Consider the following 19,741-nt stretch of genomic DNA (forward strand, 5'->3'; position numbering starts at 1 on the left):
ACAATAAATACAATTAGCTTGTGCAGTAAGGCGAAAACCTGAAATTTTATTATTAATTTTCACTAAGAGGAAAAGAGAAAACGCCCGTTATCTTCCCACTGACCCCAGAGGCACAAACCCCCATCCCTCCACGCCACCTGCTCGGCGTTACACGGCCTCACCTACCCCTCTCGACTCTCTGAGTTCAGTTGGCACTATTATTAGCCCCATTTTACAAAGAAGGAAGCTGAGACTCAGAGAGGTCAGCTTTTAAAGAGGGTTGCAAAAGGGGAAGAAACATCTCTCAGCTTGGAAAATTCCTTCTGCCAGGAGGGAGCTGGCCCCAGCCCTGTGGGGAGTTGCCCACTGTCTTCAGGGGTGGCCTCGGGTCGGGCCCTGAGTCGTGGGGGCTGACCAGATGGACCCTTAGTGCCACGGATGCCAGGACACCAGCGAGGGTGGACACAAAGGCAGCCTTTGGAAGTCACTGCCTTTCTGCCGGGACCTGGTTCTGGGTGCGGCAAGGAGGAATGTTTCCAGGTACGCACTCCTTCCCGCCCTCTCGAGTGCCCGCTGCGCCCAACCCTTACAAGAAGAAGTGCTCGTGGAAAGCTGGGTCTCGGCAGTCTGGAATGGTCCGTGTCTTCTGGCGGCGTAGCCGATCATCTTCAGGGATCAGAGAAATCTGGAATTGGAGAAAAGCGAGCATTCGTCGCTCTCACGGCTGGGTAGTCCTAAGCTCTCCAGGTGACCCTGCACATCTCCAAGGGAAGGGAGTCCAGGGGTGCTCAGCCCACCTCTGACAGAGGCCGGACAAGAACAAGAAGCCCAGGCCCAGGCTTTGGGGTCAGAAGCCGGGACAGGACCTCAGTGAGGCTACCAAGAGGTCAGCCTTGGGTCCAGCCAGACAAGGGTAGGACTTCATCAACTCCACTCCTCCTCCAAGCAGGGAGGTTTCCCGGGAGGCAGAAGGCCTCCTCTCTTCTCCATCCCCAGCCAGCTGCTGAGCGCTCCCTGCACAGGAGGCCGCAGGTCAGCCTTCAGCCAAGGCCCCAAAGCCAGGCCCTCGCCCTGGTGCCAGTTCTTCCCCTGCCCCCGGCTGCTGGCCCTGCCTCGGGCCAAGTCCTTGCCCACTGGGGCCCTGGCCCAGCCTGGGGGCTTTAGGAAGAGTGCAGAGTGATGCGTTTGGCTGCCACACTGGGGGGCTCCTGACCTTGCACCTCCCTGCAAGGGGCCCAGCCCAGAGGCTCCCCCCAACTCTACTGCCAAGCCCTGCCCAGTCTGCTTCCTCGTGCACAGCTCTCGGGGGCAGGAGGAGGATGCTGGGCTGCCTGTGGATCACAGTCATCCACACGCTCACGGTGCCCATCAGCATGAGCAACCAAGATTGCTCTTAAGAGCCCAGCTCTCCAAGAAGCCCCAGGGAACGGGCTGGGCTAGGGCAAGGGGCCGATTCTGGCACAAGGCCTCACCCCAGTGTCAACCAAATGAATGAGAGGCCGCTGCCCCCTCCAGTAGCCCCTGGCCCACCCCCCCCTCAGGCCCACAGTACCTTCACATAAGCCTCACAGAGTCCAGGCTCTCTGCCCATCAGTCCTTTGCCCTCTATGACTAAAACAGAGAATTAAAATGTTGGGGTGACAATTAAAAAATGGGCCAAAGACTTAAATAGACATTTGTCCAAAGAAGAAACACGAATGGCAAAAAAAACACATGAAAAGATGTTCAACATCACAAGTGATTGGGGAAGTGCAAATCCAAGCTACCATGAGGTATCTTTTCATACTATTAGAATGGCCACTATTAAAAAGACAGAACACTACAAGGGTTGGAGAGGATGTGGAAAGAAAGGAACATTTATTCACTGTTGGTGGGAATGCAGAATGGTACAGCCACTGTGGAGGACTTTTTGGCAGTTCCTGAAGAGGTTGAACCAGCAATTCCTCTACTGGGTATATACCCGGAAGAACCGAGAGCAGTGGCACAGACAGACAGACAGACATCTGCCCACTGATGTTCACAGTGGTGTTATTCACAATGGCCGAAAGATGGAAACTGCCCAGGTGTCCATCACCTGAAGAATGGATCAACAAACTGTGGTGTATTTACACAATGGAATATTATGCAGCTGTAAGAAGAAACGAAGTTGTAAAGCATATGACAGCATGGAAAACCTGGAGGACACTATGTTGAGTGAAGCAAGCCAGACACAAAAGGACAAACACAGCATGATTGTACTACTATGAACTAAATATATTGTGTAATCTCATGGAGTTAATAATTAGAATATAGGTCACCAGAAAGTAGAATGAGGTTAGAGAATGGAAAGCTGAGGGTTAAATTATGTAGAATTAGTAAAAAGGATGTGTTCTTCAGAAATGAATAGAAAAGGTGAACGCACAACATAATGTTTGTAACTAGCAGTGCTATTATGTTGGTATGACAGTAGTTGAAAGGGAAAGTCTAAGATCATATATATTACTAAAAGGAAAGCTAAAAAATGTAACATGGGACTGTATAGCATAGTAAAACTTCATGTGAAATATGATTATGGGTAATATTGCATATATAAGATTGTTTTTCTTTGAAATTGAACAAGATATTGTTAATATACAAAATTTTACTATCAGACCAAAAAAAATTATGCTAAGTGAAAGAATTCAGACACAAAGTACTACATATTATATGTTTCCATTTATATAAAATGCAAATATAAATCAATTTATAAAGATGAAATTGGATTAGTGGTTATGTAGGGCTAGGGAAGGACAGAGGGATTGAAAGTGACTGCTGAGGGCTGTAGAATTTTCCTTTTTAGGAGTAATGAAACTGTTCTAAAATTTCTTGTCGTGATAAATGCACATTATGATTATACTAAATACCACTGAGGGAAGCAGATGCGGCTCAAGCGACTGGGCTCCCGTCTACCATATAGGAAGTCCAAGATTTGATTCCTGGGGCCTCCTGGTGAAAGGCAAGCGATCCCACGCAGCTAGCTACCCAAGCGGAGAGCTGGCCCACACAGAGTTCTGGCCTGAGTGGAGAGCTGTCGCAGCAAGATGACACAACAAGAAGAGACACGACACAGAAGAGAGACAATAAGAGATGCAGCAGACCAGGGAGCTGAGGTGGCGCAAGAGATTGAGCGCCTCTTTCCCGCTCTGGAAGATCCCAGGATCGGTTCCCAGTGCTGCCTAAAGAGAAGGCAAGCAGACACAGAAGAACACACAGCAAATGGACACAGAGAGCAGACAGTGAGAGGACAACAAGGGGGGGACATAAATAAATCTTTAAAAAATTAAAAAATAAAAGCCATTGATTATACACTTTGGATAGATTGTATGGTATGTGAATATAGCTCACTAAAGCTGCTTTAAAAAATGTTGGGGGAGTGGATGTGGCTCAAGCAGTTGGACACCCGCCACCCACACAAGAGGTCCTGGGTTCTGTTTCTGGTGCCTCATAAAGAAGACAGGCAGACACAACAAGCAGATGCTGTGGGCTGACAGAACAAGCAGACACAGGGAGCAGATGTGGCTCGAATGGTTGGGCGCCCGCCTCCCACATGGGAAGTCCCAGGTTCAGTTCCAGTGCCTCCTAAAAGAAAACAAGCAGACAATGAGCAGGCACAATGAGTGGACACAGCAAACAGACAGCAAGCTGACAGATGAGGGAGCCATCTCGGGGAGGAGGAATTGTTGGGGTGAGTGGGTGGGAAGGGTTATTACCAGGTCCTCCATTTGCATCACAACCATTGGGCATGAACCCCTCTCTGGTCAAGTCCATCCCACCATCTCCCCCACTCTGGTGGCACCCTCGTGAGGGCATCACAAGCCCAGCCGGTCCCCTGATTCTGGAAGACAACTTACAATGCATTGAGCCCAGCCCCTCATTTAATGGGATTAGAACCCATGCTTCCGACTCCCCGTCCGGTGCTCCCTCCAACACACCTGGCTACCTTCTGGGAATGGAAGAGCCACGTGGGAGAATTCACCCTGTAGTGTGAGCTACAGAGCACAGTGGTCAAAAGCAGGGGGTCCAGTGGTAGCCAAGCCTGAGCGTGAACTCCAGTTCTGCAACTGAGTGGCCACCTGAGCTAGGACAAGTCACTTCACTCTCTGAGACTGGGTTTGTGATTTTTTTCATGGATGAGTGGTAATAATATCCACTTCACATCATAGCTTGTGAGGTTTAAATGAGCTAATGGTCCTAAAATGCCTAGTAGAATACCTGACTAATAAGTAACTGCTCAACAAATGTTTGCTAAAGAAAGAAAGGCAAGGGATGGGCAAGGCAGGGGTGGGGATGGGTGCAGGTCTGGTGGTGGAAGCAAGCATGGCCCACCTGCCTGAGGTCTCAAGAGATCAGACAGAAGACCCCAGGGAAGCTGAGCCCCTGTTCTCCGCTCCTTTCTGTTCGGGTTAGACTGGGTATGGCTCAGACGTAGCTCCCAGTCGTCCGAGGCATGAGCCTGAGATGCCAAAGGAGAGAGTGGGAACGAGCTGGAGGAGATGAAGGGCCTGAGTCTGGGATGAAGCCAAAGCAAACTGTGCAGGACAAATGCCGTGGCGGAGGCCAAGAGGCATTTTGCAGAGACTGTTTGCACAGCTGGAGTCAGGCCCTGGAGGGCAGGCAACACCCCGTCCTGGCCCTTGGGAACTTTCCCGCAGGCCACAAGCCGAGGCCCAGAGGATCCTGGGTGCCTGCAGGTCTGCTCTCACTGTGCTCGTCCCTCCCCTCGAGGGCGTGGCCTCAAGGGCAGGATCCAGGCACGGTGGGCTTCATGGCAAACTCCTTCACCCTTGACTGAGTCCCGAGGACTCTCAGAGGACACATGGACCTCGCTGCGCTCCCGGCCCGGCAGGGAAGGAAGCACCCTAAGGGGACACGGGGGGCACAGTGGTCACGGCTGCAATGAGGACACAGAGGAGGAAGCAACAAGCTCAGCCCAGGCTGAAGGGTAAAACCTTCCCAAGTTGAATCTGCATGATGAGCCAGGCAGGCACATTTCCTGCAAGACCAGAAAGGAGAACGTAATCTTTTTTTAAGTTTTTAATTTTTTTCAAAAAGCAAGGAAGGCTACCCCAGACCCAAGGAACAGTGGGTGCAAAGACACAGAGGCATGGCCAGACACAGTCCATTCAAGGGGCTCAAGGAACTGACAGACCAGGCAGTGAGAGGTACATTTAGCAGCAAGTGCCAGGGGGACTGGGGAGAGAGGCCTTCTGGGCCAAACAGATGTGTCTAGGCTGTGGGGGACATAACAGAAGCTTAGCAACTATCTATGTGCTAGAAGGAAGGACAAATGGGTGGATGGACAGGTAAGGTCCAAAATCCTCTGGAAGCACATAGGACCTTCATCGCATGGCCCCGGCTTACCCCTTGGCCCTGTCCTGTGTCATGCCCAAGTCATGCTAAACAGTTCTTCAAATGCATCACACTCTCATTGACCCCCTGGCCTTTGCACATGCTGCCCTACCTGGACTGCCCGGCCCTCTGCTCCCTTCTGCCTGGCTAAATCCTGTCCCTTCTTCAGGATGAAGTGTGGACATCACCCTCTCTGCCAAGTCTTCTCTGGCATTCCTCTCCAGCACCACTTAGACAGGGGTAGGGGCCTCTCCTCAATGTGGTGGAGCCCATAGCACAGAGCCAGTACACAATCACTACTTCCTGAATTTGTGGTTTTCTGTGTTATTCAACAAGCACTTATATCGGGGTTTACTACCTGCTGGGTACTATCCTAAGTGCTTTACTAACATTAACTCATTTAATCCTTGTAACAAGGAAAGAGGATGTGACTCAAGCAGTTGAGCTCCTGCCTACCACATGGGAGGTCCCAGTTCAGTTCCCAGTGCCTCCTAACGAAGACAAGCAAGAAGTTAGCTGACACAACAGACACAATGGCAAGCTGACAAAACAAGCTGACACAAGAGATACAAGGAGGAAAAATATAATGAGAGACTCTCTAAACCAGGGAGCAAATGTGGCTCGAGCAATTAGATACCTCCCTCCCACATAGGAAATTCCAGGTTCAGTTCCCAGAGCCTCTTAAAAGGAAGACAAGCACACAAAAAACAGACACAGCAAATGTAAACAACAACGATGAAGGGGTGGGGTGAAATAAATAAATAAAATAAATCTTTAAAATAATAATAATAATAATCCTTGTAACAATCCAGAATATAGGTACTGGTATCACCGCCATTTCACATGGGAGAAAATGGAGCTTGGTTTTTGGTCACTCAGCAAGTGAGCAGCAGAGCTGGGATTGACATTCTGGAGGGCTGGCGCCAAAGACCAACCTTAACCATGACCCTTCGCTGTCCATCAATGTATGAATGAATGAACGAATGAGAAAAAGAGAAGGGAGGATAGGAAAGCCCTTCTGCGGGCCTGCTCTGCAAGGGCCAAGGGCAGTCTCCAAAGACAGCTCCAGGGCAGGTCTGGGACAGGGACAGGGTCTCTAGAAATAGCCCCCCATTTTTTTTAATGGCTGCTATGTGAAGATGAGGACGGAAACCTTGGCCCACGGTCACACAGCCACCCGTCCCTGGCCCGAGGCAGGTGAGCCTGGTGTGCAGCCATACTCACTGTGCAGCAGCAGAACCCGGGCCTGGGCATCGATCGACAGCTTCAGCTGACCTGCGGAAACAACAATAGAAGCAACTCTGTCTCCTTGTTGAGTGAAAAATGGTGCAGTGGTGAGAGGAATACTCTTCTGTTTATGTGAAGCAATTCAAAGACTCACAGGCTCTATGGTGGGAGGGATCTCAGAAGCCATCCAGTTCAGCCTCTGACACCTCCAGCCATGGTTTTCTAACCTCAGCTTGTTCCCCTCTGGTGACGGGGAACTCACTACTTTACAAGGCAGCCCAGGGTCACATTGGAGAGTGCTCATTATTGGGCAGTTGGAAGGGTAGTTGGAGAAAGGGAGAGAGGAGGAAGGGAGGGAGAGAGGGAAGAGAGGAGAGAGGAAGAGAGAGAAAGAGAAAGAGGAGGAAGGAAGGGAGAGAGGAGGGAGGGAGGAGGAGGGAGAAACATGAAGACAGTGAAAGAGCTGAGCTGGAAGGCAGGTGAACACTGAGGATCTAGGTGAGGATTTTCCCCTGGCTTTTTCCAGGTTTATTGAAAAACAAGACAAAACAGATCTTCAGGTCATCCTCACAGCCCCCAAGTGTGCCTCCAGCAGGGACAGAGAGGAGAGGATCACACTCTTCCTCACTGACGCGGAACAATTTTCTCCCGGTGGGGCAGGCGCCTCCCTGGAGCGTCGCTGCTGAACTCAAGCCACCTGGCAGGCGTGCAGTGAGGAGGCGGGAAGGGCGGGGCGGGGCTTCCCAACGAGCGGCGGCCCCACCGGCCAACCAGGAAGTCCTCGCGCCTGCCCTGTGCAGCCCTGTCTAGCGGTTATCCACCTCGGCTTGGTCACCTCTGGTGACGGAGAGTTCCTTTCCTACAATGGAAGCCTGTTCCCCTTGGAGACAGCTCTGATTGCTCAGGGCTCTGTCTTCTATAGAGCCAGAAGTGACCTCTCGGTAACTTTCATTGGCTGGACCTGGTTGTGCAGTCCATGGACTCTCTCTCCTCTAGACCTAAAGTCCTTCCACCTTTCCTCACGTCACCTCATCTGCTCATCTCTGGACATGCCCCGTGGAACTGGGCCAGGGGCAGGTGCTCAGGCTGCATTGCTTCAGGCAGGGTTTGGAGAGCAGAACCCAGTCTCCTAACCGCGTGAGTCACCAACCCCTGGGACCGGGCAACCACCCAACCTTCACACTTTGGGGTGTTTAAGCTGCAGCCCAAAGCAATGCAGACTCCAGCAAGCCCTGGTCCACTTCCAGCCCCAACTATCTTCTCTCTCTCTCTCTCTCCCTCTCTGTCTCTCTGTCTCTGTCTCCTCTGTCTCTGTCTCTCTCTCTGCTACAATGCCCATGCCTGTGGGGTGGCTGGTGGCGCTAATAATAGTGGTTATCACACTCCAAGCTCTGTGGAGATCAGATAACGCTGGAGGGTGAAGAGGTCCTTGGACAACAGGCGCCAGGAGAATCCAGGGTATTATTAGTTCTAAGCAATTACCACTTTGGGGCCCTCTAGAGCTGAGAAAACTCCCACAAAAACTGCTCCATCCAGCGTGGGCGGGGGGAGAAGCTTCGGAAATAGACAAGCAGGACCAGCAGTCACGGGTTGGATCTCACTGATCCAAAGGTCGATGTTGAACATGAAACACTATTTCTGAAAGTATTTCCTGCGCCAACCCAGCTTTAATGTGAACGAGCCTGGATTTCTAAACCCGCAGGAAGCAGTGTGGGGGCCCCTGTCACCTGACAACTGCTCCATCCCAGAAACCGGCTTGGAGAAGGCTCCAATGCACATGGGCACTAGCTCCATTTCACCAGCATCTGCCGGGCACCTGCAGAGGCCCTGAGCACTGGAGGGCAGAGCTGGATGTGCCCGGCACCCGCCCGCAGGGAGCTCAACCCTGCTGACCAGGGCAGGGTGCGATGGCCGAGGTGCTACAGAGGACGGCCCGGGGCGAAGACACTCTTGGAAAGCAGAGGCATCTGCACAGCCCTATTTCCCCAGCCCAGGTGATCAGGGTCTTCTCAGGGAGGGCCAGGGCACCTGGACCCTGTAACCCCAAAGACCGCTGTCCAGGCCCCCCGGCGCAGGGTGCACCTGCCCCAACCCCACCCTCGGGCTCACAGAGGAGGGTATGATGAGGCTCGGGAGCCTTTCCTCGGCCACACCTTCGCCCCGCGTCCTCCCCATCAGCCTATTCCATCCAATGCAGGGACTCAAGGCCCCTGAGGTCATCTGGCCCAACCTCCGGGTTTGGTAGCTGGAACCATCATGCCCCAAGACGGAAGGCGGCTTGCTCTGGGCCCAGAGAGCCCAGGGAACCCCAGAGCCAGAAATGGAGACGACCTCCGCCCCACTCCAGCACTCTGCCCTCATTTTCTAGAGCACCCCCGGCCCTCTAGCTGGTACCCCCAGGTGGAGCTGGCCCTGCCAGTGCAACCCTTGGGTTCAGGAACGTAGAAGATGCCGCAGATTTTCTCAAGAAGCCCAGAGGAAGCCAAAAAGAGGGCAGGCTCCCAGAAATGTCTCTGAGTCTGGAGGAAAAAGCCACCTGTTGGAGAGGAAATCAACTGAACCCTGCCCTTCAGTTGGTCTAGGTGCCAGCTAATCAAGCCCCTCATGGCTCCCCAAATCTCTACCCTTTACAGCCTCCCTGTTTCCTCCCCAGGCTCAGGCTGTAGCCCATGTGCAGGGACCCTACAGAGGGCATGCCCCCAGTTCCTAGGGGGCTGCAGTGGGATGCCAACTCTGTGAGCAAAAGGTAGTGGTGATGGGTACCCAGCCTGGCTGCACAGGATGCTAGGAAGCCGGGACTCCGAGCCAAAGGGAGAACAACAGAGCTCCATATGGCAGGAAAAATACTGGATGAGACTGTGCTTCTGAGTAAGCATGGAGAAGGCAATGAACCCAAATTCTGCTGGGCACAGGATTTGGGACGTTGAGATTCTCTGGGCATTGTGGAACAAGTGTATGGAAGCCAGCTAAAGAAATTCAGTCTGGCAGGCATTACTCAGCAGAGAACCACAGGGAGATAAAATCCTAATCTCAAGACACAATCAGGAAGAGGCATACCCAGAAAACAAAGCAAGAAGATAGGGGCTCAGGGCTTGACAGGAGAGTGTCGCAGAGGGAGCCAGGCCACCCAGGGTTGTGCAGAGAACACATCTGTAAGGCGCTTGCCTGGGTGCATGCAGGCAAGCCCAATTCACTAGAAAAGCAATTCTCCATTTAAGAGCCAGCATGGGAAGCGGATTTGGCTCAACTGAGAGCATCTGCCTACCATATGGGAGGTCTAGCGTTCAAACCCAGGGCCTCCTGACCCGTATGATGAGCTGGCCCACCCATAGTGCTGTTGCGCACAAGGAGGGCCATGCCATGCAGGGGTGTCCCCCACACAGGGGAGCCCCATGTGCAAGAAGTGTGCCCCTCAAGGAGAGCCACCCCGTGCAAAAAAAGTGCAGCCTGCCCAGGAGTGGTGCCACACACACAGAGAGCTGACACAGCAAGATGACGCAACAAAAAGAGATACAGAGATTCCCAGTGCCGCTGACAAGAATACAAGCAGACACAGAAGAACACACAGCGAATGGACACAGAGAGCAGACAACAGGATGAGAGGGGAGAGAAATAAATAAATCTTTTCAGGGAAACGGACTTTGGCCCAGTGGTTAGGGCGTCCGTCTACCATATGGGAGGTCCGCGGTTCAAACCCCGGGCCTCCTTGACCCGTGTGGAGCTGGCCATGCGCAGTGCTGATGCGCGCAAGGAGTGCCGTGCCACGCAAGGGTGTCCCCCGCGTGGGGGAGCCCCACGCGCAAGGAGTGCGCCCGTGAGGAAAGCCGCCCAGCGTGAAAAGAAAGAGCAGCCTGCCCAGGAATGGCGCCGCCCACACTTCCCGTGCCGCTGACGACAACAGAAGCGGACAAAGAAACAAGACGCAGCAAATAGACACCAAGAACAGACAACCAGGGGAAGGGGGGAAATTAAATAAATAAATAAATCTTTAAATAAATCTTTTCAAAAAATTTAAAAAAAGAACCAGCATGCATCGACAGCCTCTGGAAGGATGATGACACGGTATAAACAAAGGAGAGTGGGTGTCCAGGGAGCCCAGTCCTCAGGACAAATCTGCACCTCCAGGCTTGTGCAGGAGGGAGCAAGCCCAGGGTTCTGCCGGGCACCCCTCTCTCTCCATGGTCCTCAGCGACCTCATCCACACAGCAGGCTTCACTGAGGCTTTGAGAGGGTGAGATCTCTTTATCAATTTCACTTTCTGCCCACTAAGGGAGAAATGATCACTTCAGTGGTATTGGGAAACCGGAGCCACACAGCTCTCAGGACATGATCCTGGAGAATTTCTAGGTGTTGCAGAGGAGAATCTACAGGTGCTATCTTGAGCTCCATTCAGAGAAGCAGCGTCCTGGCCTGTGATGGTGCCAACGGGCAGGAGACCTACAGGGGCTACTGTGTTGGGATGAAAAAATCATGAAGGATCAGTTCAACTCCCTTTGCTCAACTCTCTGCCTCCTGAGAAAAACGCTGTCAATGCAGTTTCCCAACTTGTTCTTCCTTCTAGAAAGAGATTGCCCTGGTCGGCATAAGTCTTCTAGTCCACTCAGCAATTCTATTTTTCAGCATAAACTAATAAATTTGCATTCAGGTCTCTTGATGGATTAAATTCCTGTGGATCATTTGCACAGAATTCTAGGTCTTTCTGGAGCACTCCAGTAAAATAAGATTTCTGGACCTACCACAGTGGACATCTAACTTGGCTGGTCCATAATGCATAAAGTCCAACAGTCTTGTGGGGCTCAGACTTCAATGCCTACAGACCTTGGCAATATGTCATTGCGGAATTCAGGGCCAGAGTGAGCTACTGGGCTGGGCACAAGCACGGGGAAAAGAAAGCCAGCATTCATTGCATGGCGACTGTGTATTCAACTTAGTACTACAAGTTTTTCTTCCCTTTATCCCCCACAGCAGCTCCCTAAGATAGTTACCTTTTGTATCCCCCCATTCTACAGGCAGAGAAACTGAGGCTCAGGAGCTAAACAGCTGGTCTGGGTCACACAGTCAGTAAGTGGCAGAACTGAGGTTTGAATCTAGGCGGCCGGCCTCAGGGCCACCACTCTTAGCCACTCTATCCTTGTGGTGGGTTTTAAACTTATCCACAAATTCTCTGATACCCTGCCCTTCAAGAGGTGGCGCCTAATGCCCCTCCCCTTGAGTGTGGCCTGGACCTAGTCACTTGCTTCTAACAAACAGAATGTGGTACAGGTGACACTGGGTGACTTCCAAGATATCAGGATATAAAAGGCAGTATAGGTTCCTCCTTTTGTTTTTAACAGGTCTACTGAGGTATAATTTACATACCAGACAATTCACCTGTGTAAAGCATACAATTCATTGTTTTTCAGTAGTTTTCATAGTGTTGTGCAACCATCACCACCATCTGATTTTAGAGCATTTACATCCCCCCCAAAAGAAACCTCAGGCCGTTAGCAATTACTCCCCATTTCCCCCCACTTCCCTTTGACCTCCACAGCCATTAGCAACAACTAATCTACTTTCAGTCACTATAGGTTTGCCTATTCTGGACATTGAGTATAAATGGAACCATATGCTATGTGGTCTTTTGTGACTGGCTTTTTTTCACTTAGCGCAATGTTTTCAAGGTTCATTCATATTGTAGCAATACTATGTTCCTTTTTATGGCCAAATAATATTCCATTTTAGAGATATGCCACATTTCATTTATCCATTCATCTGTTAATGGACACTTGGGTTGCTTCTACTTACTGGTTGTTATGAATAAGTCTGCTATGAACATTCTTATATAAGTTTTTAGGTGGGTGTATGTTTTCGATTTTCTTGCGTAGATGCCTAGTAGTGGAATTGCTGTGCCATAGACAACTCTATGTTTTTCCTTTTGAGGAACTGCCAAGCTGTTTTACAAAGTGGCCACACTATTTTACATTCTACCAGCAGTGCCTGAGGGTTCTGATTGTCCACATCCTCACAAGCACTTGTTGTTGTTCATCTTTTTTATTATAGCCATCCTATAGAGTGTGAAGTGGTATCTCATTGTGATTTTGCTTTAATGGGTCATGATGCAGAGCACGGGTTCTTTTTTGTTTGTTTGTTGTTTTTTTTATTAAAGTTAATAGATCACATAGACGGTTACATTAAAAAAAAATAAGAGGTTCCTGTATACCTCCCATCCCCCCACCCCACTCCTCCCATACCAATACCTCCCCCACCATTGTGGCACACTCATTGCACTCAGCGAACACATTTTAGAGCACTGCTGCACCACGTGGATAATAGTTTACTCTGTAGTTCACACTCTCCCCAAGTACATTCAGTGGGTTATGGCAGGATATGTAACATCCAGCATCTGACCCTGCAATATCATTTAGGACAACTCCAAAGTCCTCAAAATGCGCCCCCATCACATCTCTTCTCCCCACTCCCTGCCCTCAGCAACTACTGTGGCCACTTTCTCCCCGTCAATGATACAATTTCTTCTATTAGTAGTCACAAAAGTTTTATAGTAGAATATCAGTAAGTCCACGCTAATCCATATTTTATTCCTCCATCCTGTGGGCCCTGGGATGGTGATGTCCACTCCACCTCTATATCGAGAGGGGGCTTAGATTCCACAGGGATGATGGATGGGGCTCTCCTGCTTGCAGCTGTAGGCACTCTGAGTTCCCTGGTGTGGTGGTTGACCATCTTCACCTCCCTGTTAGCTGACCTGTGTAAGTCCAATGAACCAGAGAGTAGGAGTGAGCAGGGGTTCTTAACCTTTTTTTTCCATGGACCCCTTTACCAATCAAGTGAAATGAATACTACTGTAATTTATTTATTACATACATTCATAAGTGAAGGAAAGGCTAGATTTCAGTTAGAGGTCACAGAAAATAAAGATAATAAGTTGATTTTTTAAAATTCAAGCTCACAGACTCCCTGAAAGCTTTCCACAGACCCCCAAGGGGGTCTTAACCCTTGGTTAAGAATCCCTGATGTAGAGTATCTCTTCATGTGCTTATTGCCCATTTGGATATCTTCTCTGAGGAATGTCTATTCAAATCCTTTGCCCACTATTAAAATCGTCTTTTTATGTGGATTCCTTTTTGCTTTCTTTTTTGGATCATTTGTCTGGGGGAAGCCAGTGGCCATGTCATGAAGAACCTCAAGGAGTCCTATGGAGAGGCCTAAGAGTGATGAGGAATAGGAGCCTTCTGCCAAGAGCCAGCAAGGAACTGAGGGCTCCTGCCAGCAGCCATGTGAGGAAGCCATCTTGGAAAAGGATCCTCCAGTTCCAGTCAAGCACGTTCAGACTGTAGCCCCAGCTGACATCTTGACTCCAACCCTATAAGAGACCCTGAGCCAAAACCACCAGCTAAGGTACTTCTAAATTCCTGACCCACAGAAACAGTGAGATAATATTTTTTAAGCCAATAAATATTGAGACAATTTGTTATGCAGCAATAGATAATTAATACATAACCATATTGCCTCCCAAAGTAGGTGACATGCATATGATCTCAATTCTGAGGCAGTTTTTTTATTTTAAAAATTGTTGAGACAAAATACAGTTCTAAGGTAAATCTGTAATTATGACTTAGGAAACAGAAGACCTCCTTTTTCTAAAGTCTGTGATTTTCTTAATAAATAATTTTGATAGACTCAACCCATGCTCATTACCACTAAATTGCAAAATGTAAAACTGTCTCACCTTAACCTAAGGACACCCCAACACATTCATGCAAATGCCTCACCTGCAGAGTGAAGGGTGTTCTTTTATATATACACACATTTGGATGCACAAATATATGTGTACAAAACACATCATTCTGCCTTTCACAATTTTCCTTTAGTTTTTTTGTAATGATTTTAAATCATATATATAGTCTTACATTTTTCATTGTAAAAATATCAATTTTGCCTCATTTTGTAAATTATTCAGCATTACCATTTTCATATTTACAGATGTTTCTCCATTGTAAATATGTATTATTTTATGTTGAGATTCTATTGTGTGCTTGCTAATGGCTTTAAACCACACAATGGAATCAATAATTCATTTTTATCATGTTTTAAATTTGTGTTATTTTTTTTCACTATCAAATCAAGTTTTCCAGCAGGACAAGTTGCATATGAAAAGCACAAGAAAGATATTATGGAGCTATGAACAAAGCATGGGTTTTGGAGTCAATAAGACCTGGTTTGAATCCTGTTTCCAACACTGTTGATCCTTAATCACTCCCACTTCAGTTATGCATCTATACCAAGGGAATAATGATAATTATACGGCTCTAATAAGGTTGTTATAAAAATGAGAACTAATATATATAAAGTATCTAGTTTATGGAAGTCACTCAATAAAGAGTAGCATTTTTTAAATCCACATATAAAAGATAATGCAATAGGGGTAAATCATCATTTTTAATTTTAACAGAGAACTAGCACTTTGCGAAAACAAAGTTTCATATTACTCACTGGGCAAAGAAATAATCCAGATGTACAAAGCATCTTGATCAAGCACCGCCTGTCCTAGATCAAAAAATATAGTACTTCTCACTCTACAAGCTTGCCGTCCAAACAAGGGTCTCAATATAAATTGAGTCAAAATATGTACCTCTCCTATTGAAATAACTACAAAAAATGAAATCCTCAGAAAAATTAGAAAACCTATGTAGAGGACTTCCATTTCTAGGTTGATAGATTAAGTAATTTGAACCAATCCTCTCACTGAAGAAAACTTGAAAACGTAGGTAAAATATTTTAAAATGTCTTCTTGAAACAAAATAGAGAGGAATTGCCAGGCCAGGACCTGGGGTGTGGGGAAGGATGGGGTGGAGGAGAGTGGAGTGGAGGTCCATAGAATTAAACCTACTGTTTTGGGGAGTTAATTTTCCCCTGGGTGTGTTTTCAATCTAGAGTGACTGAAAAGCTGAGATGTTGAGTAATTTCTGCCAGCCTCTATGGCTAGGGGAACAGGAATTAGAGGTCATAGTCTGCCAAGGAATAAAGTCCTTTTAAAACCCCACCTTTTGTGCTGGGGCCCAAAGGGGCTGTTCCTAAGAATAGGGTGAATCATAATCAAAGATAGTTCTTCAAAAGGCTTCAGCTTACTGGTCTGACCATGTGATAGCCAGGCCCTGAGCCTCAGCAGACTTGCAACTCCTACACTCTGGTTTATTGGACCTACCCCACTCAGCTAACATGGAGGTGAAGAAGGTCAACCACCACACCAGGGAGTTAAGAGTGCCTACAACTGAAAGCAGGAGATTTGCATTCAGCATCCATGTGGAATTCAAGCCCCCTCTTGATATAGATGTGGAGTGGACACAACCGTTCCAAGGTCCACAGGATGGAGGAATAGAGTATGGATTAGAGTGGACTTACTGATATTCTATTCATGAACTATTGTGATTAGTAATCAAAGAAAATGTGGCATTGGTGTGGAGAAAGTGGCCATGGTGGCTGCTGGGGGTAGGGAGTGGGAGGAAGAGATGTGATGTGGGGCACTTTTGGGACTTGGAGTTGTCCTGGGTGATGCTGCCGGGACAGTTACCAGACATTGTATGTCCTCCCATGGCCCACTGGGTGGACTGTGGGAGAGTGTGGGCTATGGTGTGGACCACTGACCATGAGGTGCAGTGGTGCTCAGAGATGTATTCACCAAGTGCAATGAATGTCTCATGATGATGGAGGAAGTTGTTGTTATGGGGGGAGGAGTGGGGTGAGAGAGGTGGGGGGTATATGGGGACCTCATATTTTTTAATGTAACATTAAAAAAATAAAGACAAAAAATTAATTAATTAATTAAAAAGGCTTCAGTTTAACTTCAAATAATCTCAATTCCTAACATTGAATTAAGATCATCCCAGTTTGCTTAGTGACCCCAAGCACCCGACAGAAGCAAATGAAGATCTTTTTGAAGGAAGATATCATTCTATTCCTCAAAGTATATATAAAAATAATGTTATAAATCAATGTCTACCTCACAACAAAAAATCATCTGGCACATGAGGAGACTACAGGATAAACAAAAACTAGCAAAAACACCAGATAGTAGAGACAGACTCACTGGGGCTCCAGGTATTGAGCAACAGACATAGACTTTAAAATATCCAAGCTTACAAATTCAAGGAGGTGAAAAATAAGATTGAGAATTTTGTTGGCTAACTGAAGAATAAAAGAACAAGTAGAAATGTTAGAACTGAAAAATACAATAACCAAAATTTAAAAATCAGATGGCTGGGTTTAGCTGCATATTAAACCTAGCTGAAGTCAATTTGTAAGTCAGAGGAAAACACACAGAATGAAGCATGGAGAGACAAAAGGATAGAAAATACAGAAAAACAGGTAAGAAATACAAATAATAAAGTGAAAAAGGTCTAACATGTATAAATTGAGTCCTAGAAAAAGAGAGTTAAGAGTGAAGCAGATAATAGCTGAGAACTTTTCAAAACTGATGGACATTCAGATATAGATTCTAGAAACACTATGAATCTCTGAGGAAGGTAAATAAAAACTAAGTTATACCTAAGCATACTACAGGAAAATTGCTGATATCATAAGACAAAGAGAAAATCTTAAACCAGTCAGGGGAAAAATACATGGATTACCTTCAAAGAAGCAAAACTTAGACTAACTGACCAATCAAAGAAACAATGAAAACCATAAGACTTCTTTATTTTTTCTCAGTTTAAAGAAGGACACCCTGAAAAGTGCTAGAAGGGAGGGGAAAAAAAACTGCTAACCTAAAATTTATATCCAATGATGGTATCCTCCAAAAATAAAGATAAAATAAAGTCATTTTCACAAACAAAATCCAAAGTATTCTCTCCTGATAAAAGAAAAATATCTCAGATAGAAGATCAGAGATTGGGGAAGGAATGAATAACAATGTAAATGGTAAACATGCAGATATACCTAAATGAATTCTGATTAGATAAAAGAACAAAAATGCATTCTTGGGCATGATAAATTGTTTTCCAAAGATGGCTGCCAATAATTCCTCTCATTCCTATATGTGTGTGATTTTCTTACCATTAAGAGGGGGAGTCTAGGGAAACAGACTTGGCCCAGTGGTTAGGGCGTCCGTCTACCACATGGGAGTCCGCGGTTCAAACCCCGGGCCTCCTTGACCCGTGTGCAGCTGGCCCATGTGCAGTGCTGATGCGCGCAAGGAGTGCTGTGCCACGCAGGGGTGTCCCCCGTGTACGGGAGCCCCACGCGCAAGGAGTGCGCCCGTAAGGAGAGCCGCCCAGTGCGAAAGAAAGCACAGCCTACCCAGGAACAGCGCTGCCCACACTTCCCGTGCAGCTGAGGACAACAGAAGCGGACAAAGAAACAAGACGCAGCAAAAAGACACAGAGAACAGACAACCGGGGGAGGGGGGGAATTAAATAAATAAATCTTTAAAAAAAAAAAAAAGAGGGGGAGTCTATTTCCCCTTCCTTTGAATCTAGGCTGGCCATGCAACTAGCTTTAACAACAGAGTACAGCAAAAGTCATTAATGCTAAGCCAGTTCCAAACCTTGATATTAAAAAACCTAGTAGCTTCTCCCTCTCCTCTCCTGACATCCTGGGCCACCATGAGAGAAGGATGACTACTTTACTGGAGGTCCATCCAGCCCCCAGCCATTCTAGCCACCCCAGCTAAGTTACTACATATGTGAATAAAGCCATTTTGGACCCTCCGACCACAGCCAAGCCCCCCAGCTGCTACAGCCTTATCAGTGACACCAGTCAATACCACAAGGAACATAAGAACCACTCAGTTGAGCCTAGGCAACCCACAGAATTGAAAGAGAATAAAACATTGTTGTTTCAAGTCTAATTTTTTTATGCAGTATTAGATAGCTGAAACATTGCATTTAAAATATAAATAGAATTAAAATACATGAAACAATAGCATATAAATTTGGATAGGGTAAGTGGAGTAAAAGTGTTTTGAAATTTTTGCTTTTCCCTAGAAGAGAATAAAAGTTAATGCTCTTGTGAGACTTTGCTAAGTCAAAAATATTAGAATCATGTAAAACTTCTTAACTAATATAGGAGCAAAGGAGAACTGTAAAAAATACTCAGTCCAAAAGAAGGCAAGAAAGAAGAAAAACAAAAGGAACAGGCCAGATAAATAGAAAGCAAATAGTAGGATAATAAACTGGAACCCAACGTATTAGTAATTAGGTTAAATGTAATTGAACTTAATGCTCCAAGTAAAAGACAAAGATTGTCAGTCTGCATTAGGAAAAAAAAATAACAACTCTGTGCTGTTGGTAATAGATGCATCATACCTAAAAGGTAAAGATACAGAAAAATTGAAAAATAGAGAATGGAAAAAGTTAGGTGGGCAAATATTAACCAAAAGAAAGCTAAGCTGAGTAGCTTTTCTTTTTTTTTTTTTGGTACCCAGGACTGGGGATTGAACCTAGGACCTTATATATAGGAAGACAGCACTCATCTACTGAGCCACATCAGCTTCCCTGAGTTGGTTTTTCCATTTGTTTTGCTTGTTGTTTGTTTTTGTTTTTTCAGGAGACACCGGGAACTGAACCCAAGTCCTCCCATGTGGGAGGCAGGAGCTCAATCACTTGAGCCACATCCACTCCCAAGTAACTTTTTTTTTTCCTCTCCCCTTCCCCACCTTGTCTGCTCTCTGTGACCATTCACTATGTGTTCTTCTGGGTCTGCTTGTATTCTTGTCAGCGGCACCAGAAATCTGTGTCTCTTTTTGTTGTGTCATCTTGCTGTATCAGCTCTCCATGCGTGTGGCCCCACTCCTGGGCAGGCTGCACCTTTTTCGTGTGGGGTGGCTATCTTTATGGGCCGCACTCCCTACCCATTGGGTTCCCCTATGTGGGCGATACCCCTGTATGGCAGGGCACTCCTTGCGTGCATCAGCACTGCATGTGGGCCAGCTCCACGACATGGATCAGGAGGCCCCGGGTTTGAACCTTGGACCTCCCATGTGGTAGATGGATGCTCTATCCATTGAGCCAAATCCACTTGCCAACAAGTAGCTATTTTAATATCAGGAAAAGTAGACTTCAAAACAAAAAGCCTTACTAGAGATTTTTTTAAAAAAAGACTTTATAAAAATAAAAGTTTCAATTTACCAGAAAAATATAACAATTCTAAATTTATAGCTCTTACTATAGTTTCA

The 19,741-nt window shown here is 47.1% G+C and overlaps 1 protein-coding gene across 3 annotated transcripts in view; it reads right to left on the bottom strand.

Moving 5' to 3' along the window:
* Nucleotides 1-19,741, bottom strand: part of RGS3 (regulator of G protein signaling 3) — a 129,544-nt gene that overhangs the window by 100,325 nt on the left and 9,478 nt on the right. For 2 of the 3 annotated variants that reach the window (XM_071217038.1, XM_058302511.2), the window contains exons 2-4: nucleotides 6,571-6,621; nucleotides 1,532-1,590; nucleotides 570-664 (exon numbers count right to left, since the gene is read on the bottom strand). In XM_071217038.1, the coding sequence (XP_071073139.1) occupies nucleotides 570-664; nucleotides 1,532-1,590; nucleotides 6,571-6,621 (205 nt within the window). Of the gene's footprint in view, nucleotides 1-569; nucleotides 665-1,531; nucleotides 1,591-6,570; nucleotides 6,622-6,727; nucleotides 6,794-19,741 lie in introns of those variants that run through there. The other variant, XM_071217039.1, reaches the window with a different exon arrangement.

This window comes from Dasypus novemcinctus, chromosome 8 (assembly GCF_030445035.2).
Source record: "Dasypus novemcinctus isolate mDasNov1 chromosome 8, mDasNov1.1.hap2, whole genome shotgun sequence".
Taxonomy (NCBI): Eukaryota; Metazoa; Chordata; class Mammalia; order Cingulata; family Dasypodidae; genus Dasypus; species Dasypus novemcinctus.